General features: G+C 37.9%; 1 protein-coding gene across 5 annotated transcripts in view; it reads right to left on the reverse strand.

Moving 5' to 3' along the window:
• trim33l (tripartite motif containing 33, like) overlaps positions 1-11990 on the reverse strand; it is a 50118-nt gene that overhangs the window by 28843 nt on the left and 9285 nt on the right. For all 5 annotated transcript variants that reach the window (XM_051720285.1, XM_051720283.1, XM_051720286.1 and 2 more), the window contains 3 exons: positions 10672-10810; positions 10435-10552; positions 10062-10178 (listed from right to left, as the gene is read on the reverse strand). In XM_051720285.1, coding sequence (XP_051576245.1) covers positions 10062-10178; positions 10435-10552; positions 10672-10810 — 374 coding nt within the window. The remainder of the gene's footprint in view (positions 1-10061; positions 10179-10434; positions 10553-10671; positions 10811-11990) is intronic.

Here is an 11990-nt window from a genome sequence, read left to right on the forward strand (position 1 = left end):
TTAAATCCATGTTACAATAGTACAAATTCATAGTACAAATTAAGATCCAGTGTTTGATGAAGCATGGGGCACTTCAACTTGGATCTTAGCTTTCTATTTGGCTTTAGTTAAGTGTATATACTGTAGACTGTAAGGGCTATAAGAATTGACTATTTAGAACAACATAATGTTTATTGACCCATCAATCTAATATAAAACAGTATTAGTTAATATCTCTGAATATCAGCCTAGTTTCCATCCACTTTTCGCGCTATTTTGCTATCGACAAAGTGAAAATGCGTAAAACAAAATTCTGCCTGTTTCCATTCAAATAGCCTTTTATTGATAAAAATGGTGTACGTGATGACGTCATGCCTAAAAAAAACATTTTGTCACATAAGTTTTGGTTTATCGCAAAAGAAACCCGCCCTTAAGCCGTTTCCATACAGAAATGTGTGTTCATTGCTAATTCGCCTCCCAGATGTCCCTAATTTTTTTCCTCCGAAGTTTTGGTAAAATGGGGAGAGTATTGAGACAATTCATTGAAATTAACCACCTAACTCTCATTTTAATTTCACAAATAAATGCAATCAGACGACGAGGAATTGCAATCAAAAGGGAGTAGTTGCCCTTCTGATAGTATTGTAATATTGGTCCTGATGTTGCGCTTATCGCACCAAGTGTGCCAAGTAGCGGGGGATACTTTCAGTCTTAGTACAAGGACCATCCATCCATGTGTAGCCTATATGCTGTGTGCACAACTATTAAAGAAAACATTATGCAGTGTAATATCAGGGTTAGCATATGATACATTCCTGATATTCAATATGCTATTTTGAACAATCATCTAAAGCATCGGCATCACAACTGCATTATGTCCCGCATATTTGTCCAGCAACATTTAACGACCAACTGAACTTGATTGTCATCTAAAATTTATTTTTGCGTCATAATGCAATTTACATTTTCTGAAGGAGCTCAGCAAATGTGGTCCGAGGTACAGAGGGTTAGATTTAAAATATTTAAATGTTTTAAAAGGTTCAAAAGCTCGTTTTCTGAAAGTGAACTCGGCATTGGACAAATAGTTTTGATAGTTTATAGTCTTGGAAAAAAAAGTGTAGAACATTCTGTGATTTTAATTTAGCCGACTTTTTGTGTCTACAGAACAGGGTAAGGCTAATTTAAGTTTGTGTAAAGAAAAAGCATATATAGATCTAAAAATATATATATTTTTTTCATTTGGTAATTTATTTAATTTCATACAGGGAATTTTGCTGGCATTTTTTCAAAAGTAAACTAAACAATAATTTTATAGAATTGGGCTATGTTAGTGTTCCAAAAAAGCACACTGATGTTTTTCTCCTATTATGGTGTATTTATTTTTAATTTTAAACATCTTTGTGCACAGAAATTATATGTTTTTTGTATTGTGGGCTAATTCCGTGACTGCCGTCTATTATTTTGAAGTGTGTAAAAGCAACTTTAATAAATAAATGGATGTCTACCATGATTAAATTAATCACAAAGAGTTCATTTGTTCTCCGCGCACTTGTCGATGTGCATGATACAAGATATTTGTGTTAGCACTCCTGGAAGTGTCATGTTTGCAGCATCAGATCTATATGCCATTAACATCAATCCATAATCACGTACAATAAAATAGCTTTCAAGAATGTACACTGTCATCATGATTAACACAGGCTAATGATTGGGGTAAACTCTGTCATGTGACACTACATTTTTGCGTTAATGCCAATTTTCTAGGCAAAGTGTTTCCAAAACCAGTTTTTCGCGACATTTGAAGTATCGACAGAGTTTTTGCGCTAGAGTTAAATGGAAAAATATTATGTCGACACTTGTGAAATTTTAGCGATAATTTGCGTTTACATCAGCTTTATTTTGATGCGCTAAAACTTTTTTAGCAAAAGATCCTTGGATGGAAACGTAGTTTATTGATAATATTACTCTAGTTAAGTGTATAAACAGTTGAAGTCAGAAGTTTACATACACTTAGATTGAAGTCAAACAAATTTTTTAACCACTCCACATATTTCAAATTAGCAAACTATAGTTTTGGCAAGTCATTTAGGACATCTGCTTTGTGCATGAGTAAATTTTCCAACAAATGATTACAGACAGATTGTTTCACTTTTAATTGACTATCACAATTCCAGTGGGTCAGAAGTTTACATACACCAAGTTAACTGTGCCTTTAAGCAGCTTGGAAAATTCCAGAAAATGAAGTCAAGCCTTTAGGCAATTAGCCAATTAACTTCTGATAGGCTAATTTGTTAATTAGATCAATTGGAGGTGTACCTGTGATGTATTTTAAACTCAGTGCTTCTTTGCTTGACATCATGGGAAAATCAAAAGAAATCAGCCAAGACCTCAGAAAAAAAATTGTGGATCTCCACAAGTCTGGTTCATCCTTGGGAGCAATTTCCAAATGCCTGAAGGTTCCACATTCATCTGTACAAACAACAGTATGCAAGTATAAACACCATGGGACCACGCAGCCATCATACCGCTCAGGAAGGAGACGCATTCTGTCTCCTAGAGATGAACATAGTTTGGAGCGAAAAGTGCAAATACATCCAAGAACAACAGCAAAGGACCTTGTGAAGATGCTGGAGGAAACAGGTAGACAAGCATCTACACTATATGGCCAAAAGTTTGTGGACACCCTCTTCTAATTAACGAATTTGGTTACTCCATTAAATTCAGAAAAGAAAAATCTTAATGTTTCTTTATGTAATGGCTTGGGCTTTGTGTGCTTCCAAATTTGTGGCAACTGTTTGGGAATAGCCCTTTTCTGTTCCAGCATGACAATGCCCCTGTGAACAAAGTGAGGTCCATAAAGAAATGGTTTACTGTTTCTGGTGTGGAAGAAATTGACTGGCCTGCACAAAGCCCAGACCTAAACCCCACTGATCACTTTTGGGGTGAACTGGAACAGCAACTGTAAGTCAGGCCCCATTGACCAACATCAGTTCCTGACCTCACTGATAGCCTTGTGTCTGAATTAGAGCAAATCCCTGCAGCCATATTACTACATACAGTATAGTGGAAAGCCTTCCAAAGAGTGGAAGCTGTTATTACAGCAAAGGGGGAAACTGATGTCTAAGGTTTTGAAATAAAATGTTCATCAAGCACATATGGTGTCCACAAACTTTTGGCCATATAGTGTATATCCACAGTAAAACGAGTCCTACATTGACATAACCCGAAAGGCTGCTCAGTAAGGAAGAAGCCACTGCTCCAAAACCACCATAAAAATGCCAGATTACAGTTTGCAAGTGCACATGGGGACAAAGATCTTATTTTTTGGAGAAATATCCTCTGGTCTGATGAAACAAAAATTTAACTGTTTGGCCATAATGACCATCATTATGTTTGGAGGAAAAAGGGTGAGGCTTGCAAGCTGACGAACACCATCCCAACCATGAAGCATGGGGGTGGCAGCATCATGTTGTGGGGGTGCTTTGCTGCAGGAGGGACTGCTGCACTTCACAAAATAGATGGCATCATGAGGAAGGAAAATTATGTGGATATATTCAAGCAACATCTCAAGACATCAGCCAGGAAGTTAAAGCACGTTCGCAAACGGGTCTTCCAAATGGACAATGACCCCAACCAAAGTTGTGGCAAAATGGCTTAAGGACAACAAAGCCAAGGTATTGGAGTGGCCATCACAATGCCCTGACCTCAATCCGATAGAAAATGTGTGGGCAGAACTGAAAAAGCATGTGCAAGCAAGGAGGCCTACAAACCTGACTCAGTTACACCAGTTCTGTCTGGAGGAATGGGCTAAAATTCCAGCAACTTAATGTGAGAAGCTTGTGGAAGGCTACCCAAAACGTTTGACCCAAGTTAACCAATTTGAAGGCAATGCTACCATATACTAACAAAGTGTATGTAAACTTCTGACCACTGGGAATGTGATGAAAGAAATAAAAGCTGAAATAAATCAATCATTCTCTCTACTATTATTCTGACATTTCACATTCTTAAAATAGTGATCCTAACTAACCTAAGACAGGGAATGTTTTCTACGATGAAATGTCAGGAACTGTGAAAAATTGATTTTATTTGTATTTGGCTAAGGTGTATGTAAACTTCTGACTTCAACTGTAGGAAATGTTGCAGAGGAAGCCTCTGATCCTAGATGAGTCATCAATTTCCACGCCTCATGGCGGTGGGGGGAGGGGGGAATTCTTCGGAGTCACAGGGTCAAAACTGCTAGAGGCTTCTAGAATTAGGGCAGTGAATGGCTTGCAATCTTAAAAGACTGTGTGGTGGTGTGCTGTTTGTTCTGTATGGGTGTTAAATCAGTATACGAATACCATTGTTTTAATGGAATATTTAAATTCTTAGTCATGTTATAAGTCTGCTGGCAGGATGTAAATTGATTTGTTCCCGTTTTTACACAGATATGAATCCCGGAAAAGTTATTCTGGCAACTATTCTGGCACTGCGAGATTTTGTTCATTCTCACTGCCCCAGCTTTCCTGTAATCTGTGCTCACATTCACACACATCCTGGGACAATCCCGTAATGACAAAAATGACATCACGATATGATATCTAATGTTCAGCGTCTTGAATTTACGGATACCCGCATCTTTTCTCTCGAGATGCCCGCTCTTTAATCCTCTTGTAAACAAATAAATTGTGTACGGTACAACTAAACTGATGTTTAGTTTAATTGAAATTAAATGCCTCCCAAGGACAATAAAGATAAGTAAAAGTGACCATCAAAAAATAAATAAATCACAGTATCAAGATGCATTGGAATATTGAATTAAAGAGAATTTAAGTCACATGTTTTACATTTAAGGTACTTTAAATTTTGATGCCTCATAAATTGATGTTATTGAACCTACATTAGGAGTAACAAAATATAAGTTACTACAGTACTTGTCTTTGAAAATGGGGATCTCCAACCCCACTAGATCTATGCCTTGCCTCCACAGAATTATTAATTCCTTTTCTAAGTTCTCAGGAGTCAATTGGTCTAAATCCGAAACTCTGGCTCTGACAGCATACTGCCCAGTAACGGCTTTCAGCCGGGCGCCTTCCAGTGGCCCAAACAGGGCATTAAGTATTTGGGCATTTTATTCCCAGCAAATTTGTGTGATTTAGTTAGTTAATTTTGACCCCTTAATAAAAAGGTTTTCGAGCGATGTGGGCAGGTGGGCTTCATTACATTTATCTATGATTGGGAAGATTAATGTTATAAAAATTAATTGTATTCAAAAATTCAACTACCTGCTACAGTCTCTCCCTGTAGATGTCCCCTGTCTTATTTCAAGCAATTTGATAGCATAGCAAAGTCCTTCATTTGGAATGGGAAGCATCCCAGATTACATTTCATTAAGTTACATAGGCCGATTGACAAAGGTGGGCTAGGCCTACACAAGATTTTGTTTTATTATTATACATTCGGTCTCAGACATTTGGCAACCAATTGGACAATTGGTCGCATCCACCTGAGAGAGCCCCTCACTGGTTTTGTATTGAACAGGAAGTTCTTGCCCCAATTTTGACATTGCAAAGCCTTTCTATTAAACTAACCGGAGAAGTTACACCCTGTTATCTCGCATTTGCACGTGGTATGGACAAAAGTGTCCCAGAGTGTTTAATTCGGACATTTATTTAAATGTAGCCTCGAGCATATGGCTGAACCCAAAATTATGTATTAATAAGTCCCGTTTCTGCTGGTCAGAGTGGATTGTGAGGGAGGTTAATACGTCCGGTGACCTATATGAGAGTGGAGTGTTGAGATCCACTGAAAATATGGTTCAACATTTTAGGATTCCCATTTCAGTTCTTTAGGTATTTACAGCTGTGCCACCTGCTCTGTACTATTTTTGGGAGTAGCATACACCCCCCTAAAGCGGTATATACTCTGGAAGTGGTGATTATTGCTTTTGGAAATCAGTGTATTACTCCCTCTTAATTCAGAGTCTAGGGGACGGAACTTCAACTTCTCTCAAGAGATTATGGGAAAAAAAATTTAAACTTGGTATTGGAGGAGGGAGTGTGGGCTAGGATTAAAAAAAACGTCAAGTCTACATCTAGAGATGCAAGGATGGGTCTGATGGAATTTAAGATTTTACATCGATTCTACTGGACCCCCTCTAGATTGTATAGGCTTGGTCTTAAAAGACACACCCACCTGCTGGCAATGCCAATCAGAAGACTGGGACACAATCCATGTTTTTTGGAGGTGTGTTAAGATCCAAGAATTTTGGTTGAGGGTTCAGAGCTTTATGTGTGAAGTATTGGACACTCAATTTTCAATTTACCCCAGACTATGTATCTTTGGCAATGGGGCAGTCATTAATATTGGGGATAGACATTTAAAAAGTTGGGTCCTAGCCGTAGTTATGATCAGCAGACGGATCATCCTCAGGGGATGGAATTCGGCTGGGGCACCCTTGTTTCGGGAGTGGTGAGGGGAGATTGGCGGGGTGCCGGCATTCGAGGAGATGATTTATAGAAGGCTGGGAAAATGGGATTTTTTTGACAGGAAGTGGGGTTGATATTTGGCTTTTTTGGAGGGTTCTTGGGGAGGGGCAGTGGAGAGGGATTTGTAGTTTAGATGTGTATGTGCAGTCTTGTTTTTTTGAAAGTATATATATTTTTTTATGTTTTTTCTTTATTTTTATGTTCTAATTGTTGGCGACCACTGTAGTGCATGATTGTGTCGGGTGGGGGGGAATGTTCGGGGGGAGGGGCTTAATGTATATAATTTGATTTCATATTTTATGTTGTGTTTGTTTGTTTAATAAATGTAATCAGTAAAAATTGTTAATAACAAAAAAAGAAAATGGGGATCTAGGTTGCATCTAGATTCTGATGCAAATGTGATAAAAATGGTTAAGATCAGGATATTTCGCTTCTATCAACTTTGCAGCACGTCACTGTAATTCAATCAAAATGTGGATAGCTTTTTGCAAATAGATTAAACATAATTTCAACATTTAAAATAGGAGTTGTCTAATCATTCCTGAGGTAACTTTAGTACAATCGCTTCTTTCTTTTGGATAGCGGCTGTAGTGAACAATGGACAAGATGGCATTCTAGGGGCCCCAGTTTATGGCAGGGCCCCTCTCTAACTGTCATAGTGAAGAAAAGTTGCTATATTTGACTGGATCATGGTGGACTAACACAAGCAAGTGCCAAGCAGCCATCAGATAAAGCTGCTCAGACAACTACCAGACACCTCTGGACTAGAAATGAAAGCCCCAGATCTACCCACACATTGTAAGGGACTTCTCACTGGTCCACGGGTTTCTTTGGCACATCTTGACTCCCAACTTAAGCTAAAATGGCCATAAAAATTCCTTAGGACCTCCAGATGCAGCATGTTAATAAACTGCTTATGTGGCAGCATTGGCTGAAACAAAGAGAGGCCACAAAGAAAGGCACATTTATCCATACATATGCTTGGAATCCTTCAAATGAACAACAACTGCAACACATCCACTCCATGTTCATTCACAGAACTGTATATGTTAACTGCAGTTGTTTGATTAACACAATAAGTTACAGAAGTTGACCTATTAACACAAATGAATGTTTGGCTGAATGTAGTTCAACCTTTCAGCATCATATTTGGACTCTGAGTTCAGAATAATTCCAAGAGATTTGTGGAAGTGGTTTGGAAAGTGAATAATGCATAGGTAAAACCATAAAGACACTGTTCTAACTGTTAACTTTAGACTATGCAAAAAATTCCACACCCAGAAGGAAGGGTGGGCCACACTGTGTGTGCCACCTCTAGTGTGAACAGCCAATCATAACACTGGAACAAAAGGTGCCAAATTGCACTCTCCTAATCAGAAAAGGGATAAAAGTACCCTTTGAACAGACAATACATGTTCTGAGTCTCCCTCCAAGAGAGAGAGCAACAGAATAACTCCATATTCTGAGTCTCCATCCTGGAAGTGTGAGATTATAACAGACACAACCAGCAACAAGGTTAAGCTCTAACGAATAAACCTTCTCTTGAAGTTTCCTGCATCTGCGTTATCCAGATTAAGGAACTTTTGCGCCGACATCAGGGCTTCATCAGCATGTTCCAGATTGTAAAGACCCTCATGGTGCTCCAGGAGATCAGCGTCCCTTAGCGCTTTTTGTTCAAGGCTGCTGAAAAGGAATCCAGCTCCTTTCCCACTGCAACGCAGCATGACCACTGGAAGGCTACGCTATCACTGAGCTTGAACACTCGATCAAGCAGAACATAAATATTACTATCCAAACCTCTTTCCAGAGACCATGGCATTAGTGTATTCTACCAGTTTATGATCATCTAATGTTTTGGAAATAATATTTGAGTTATTTGTTTAATTAGAGATGAGGTCTTTGCCTTATTAGTTTGAGAAACAGCAGTTTATCTTTCCATTAGATAATAGCCATGCTCTGCCATAGCTACATCCAACTCAACCACTTGCATCTTTCCATTTAATGCACTTTATTTTCTTATCCATTCGTAATCTCATTTATCATATTAGTACCATTTTGTAATTGTTATTAATTATTCTTGTTTATCTTTTTGTAAATAAAATTAATCTTATTATGACTGTGTTCAAAATAGAGTAAGAGCTCCAAAGGTTAGGCCGAATCTCACAAATAATTCAGATTATTCAGACTCACTCCAAGTTACATATTTCTAATTATTGAAAGGCCCTTTTGGATCATTCTTCTATTGTTATCGTGAAATTCCTTAGCTGGTGCCCCAAGGTTAACGGAAGGAGGGGCCATCTGACATTCACTCACTCATTCACACACACGTTGGGTTTTCATGTTTTATGAGGACTCTCCATAGACATAATGGTTTTTATACTGTACAAACTTTATATTCTATCCACTAACCCTAACCCTACCCCTAAACTTAACCCTCACAGAAAACTCTCTGCATTATTACATTTTCAAAAAACATCATTTAGTATGATTTATAAGCTGTTCTCCTCATGGGGACCGACTGATTGTCCCCGCTGGGCGAACTTTTAGGTAAATTCTAACCGGCTGCTTAACACCTTACTGCTGTTGGTCCACGTCATCGGTAGGTGTGACCTGAAGCTCTACCTACTACTTTGTTTACGTATTTCAGTCAGTATTCAATGTGAACAGAGTGTAATTAGCACATATAGCGCATTAGCATCATGAATTCAGAATCTAAACAAGACAAATTAAAAAATTTCAACTGTATATTTATTATTTAAATCATCATCGAGTGGTTAAAAAAAAAAGCATCTTTTACTTTAGTGTGAATTCTACTCCTAGAATGAGGCATAAAGTCACTGATAACACATTTTAATGTCACATTAGTTAAGGTTTTACATGTAGTGTCCTCCTATTTAAATGCTCTCTTGTAAACGTGGTGTAGCGGGTGTCTGAATGTTTGCTAACAGTATACCGTTGCTCAGCTGTTTAGAACTTTTTACCCCTGAACAAAGAACGCAGAAGAACTTCTCTGGAAGTATATTGAGGCCTTCAGTTTTCAAAGCAGAAATAATACAAATGCAACTAATAATGGCTAAAATTACCATGACGTAAATCTTACAACTAATATCCATCCGAGTGATGGGTAATGTTTATTTGCAGTGCAACCTCTGACTGGAATGCACATTCTGTAGCATGTGGGGACGTTTTGCATAAATATGAAAAAGAATACTAAAAAATTTGACCATTTATTTTAAATGTATATAATTTTAACCGGTATATCGATCTATAAGCTAAATCCCGGAACAGCGCACAAACATTCTGTCCAATGAGGGAACAGACTGTTTACATATGACTTTTAATAACACAGAATTTTGGTCTATTTTGAAATGTTGCCTTGTAAAGGCAAACCAAGAAGAAAATGTAACACTGTAACAATTTTAACCCCCATTTCGAAAACAGATCTAACGTGCTACAGGTTTGAAAACGTCTTAAGACTTAAGTTTGTACTTGGCAGACTGTTTCTTCAATAGATGTTCTTTGAGTTGTTTTAGATAAAAGTTTTACCATGATAAGATAACATTGAAGTCTGTTTACATGCTTCAGCAGGCTCTCTGGGCTCCATTCACTTACCTTGTCTCTAGGCGCTGCAGACTGGTGTTGACTGTCTCTTTGCGCTGTTTGATTGACGCCAGTAAACTTTGCAGTTGTTGTCTCTGATATCTCACAGCTTCCTCCTCCTGCATAAAACTGATAAGCAAATGGACAAACAGACTGTGATAAGGATATATTGGGGAGGAATGCAAAAATGTGGGGAAATTATTGTAATTACCAGAAAGACTTAAGCAAATTGGTGGGAATCATTTCCAAATGCAAAAACCTTTCCTTCTTCCCCATAATGAAAAGACTGTGACAAAGATGGAATGATCTATCTGTGTAACTGATGCAGCTTCTAATATTTACATCCGCTGTTCTGAGAGGGTATAGATCCATTGGCTGGTTATACCTGTGGCCTCTATGGGTGATTAGCTGACAGTCTCTACAGGTAAGCTCATTACAGACAAGACAGAAGAACTTCAAGCTCTCCTGTTTGTGCGAGGGACAGCGTCTTCTCTGCATCCAACCTTAACAAGAGAAACAAAAGACACCTGATAGAGCACACATTAAAATCCTATGAACTATGCCACAGGGATTGTTGTCCTGAAATATTGAGAAGACAGTGTGCAGAGACAGCAAGTCTAACCTGTGGGTGGAGTTCTGGGTATGACTTCATGGTCACGGGTCACCTTTACCCTATGATGGGCAGACACGCAATCCAAACACAGGGCCTCCTCGCACTGAACACACCATCCGCTAACCTCATTCTCTTCACACCCAGAACACTGCATAGATTGATTCATTAGTTTTAATAGCATGATATCAGTAATCTTCATCTGAAATGACTTTCCTTTTCCACTGATATCACTTAGGCTGAACAAGCTATTGGATAATGATAAACAGTCAAAAAGCAATTGAAGCACTGTTTTAGTAAACTTGCATTTATGTCTGGGTCCATTCTGGTATGAAATGCCCTTTTGCCCGATGGACAAAATGAAGTCCTACTCTACATTTTTTTAAATTTACTGCATCCTAATTCATGTACTGTCACAGAGTACTTTATTTGATGGAAGAACTTACTTCCCGACCTTTAATAAAGGACGTCCTTTAGGTATAGAAGTGAGCAGTATTAATACATTCCAAGACTTACTACATCTGGGACATGGACAGTGGGTCTCATTCACTAACCGTGCGCATGCACTTATTTGTGCGTGAAATCTGCATCCGAACGTTTTCATGCAGAAATCATAATTGACCAATTAGTTTGCACAAAAATGTATTCTAAATTTACGAGAAAGAAATTGGACCAACTGAAACCATATGTATGCAATAATCACATACTCATGGTGTCCTTATAAACATGGAATAAACACAAAATTGATATAATTATTAAACACACACACACACATATATACATTATATATATATATATATATATACATTATATATATATATATATTAGGAATGTCATAAAATATTGATACATCCATTATTAATTGGCACGTTATTTTCTCAATATGTTTTTGAGGCATCTATATTAACATTAGCCTGCATTTAAATCAGAAGCCTAATTTGTGTTTTCCAATTCACAGCCAGTTGGCCTTCCATCTAGTGTAGTCTGGCGTTATAGCTTTGGTAGACCACAAGGGGGTGATAAAACATTTACTGTACTTAAATGGATTGTTCACCCAAAAATTTAATTCTCTCATCATTTTCTCACCCTCATGCCATCCCAGATGTGTATGACTTTCTTTCTTCAGAAGAACACAAATGAAGATTTTTAGGAGAATATTTCAGCTCTGTACGTCCATACAATGCAAGTGAATAATGATCAGACCTTTGTAGCTCCAATAATCACAAAGGAAACATGAAATTAATCCATATGACTTCAGTGGTTTAATCTATGTCTTCAGAAGTGTTATGATAGAGGTGAGTGAGAAACAGATAAAAATGTAACTCAAAATC

The sequence above is a fragment of the Myxocyprinus asiaticus genome, chromosome 16 (genome assembly GCF_019703515.2).
Source record: "Myxocyprinus asiaticus isolate MX2 ecotype Aquarium Trade chromosome 16, UBuf_Myxa_2, whole genome shotgun sequence".
Lineage (NCBI taxonomy): Eukaryota > Metazoa > Chordata > Actinopteri > Cypriniformes > Catostomidae > Myxocyprinus > Myxocyprinus asiaticus.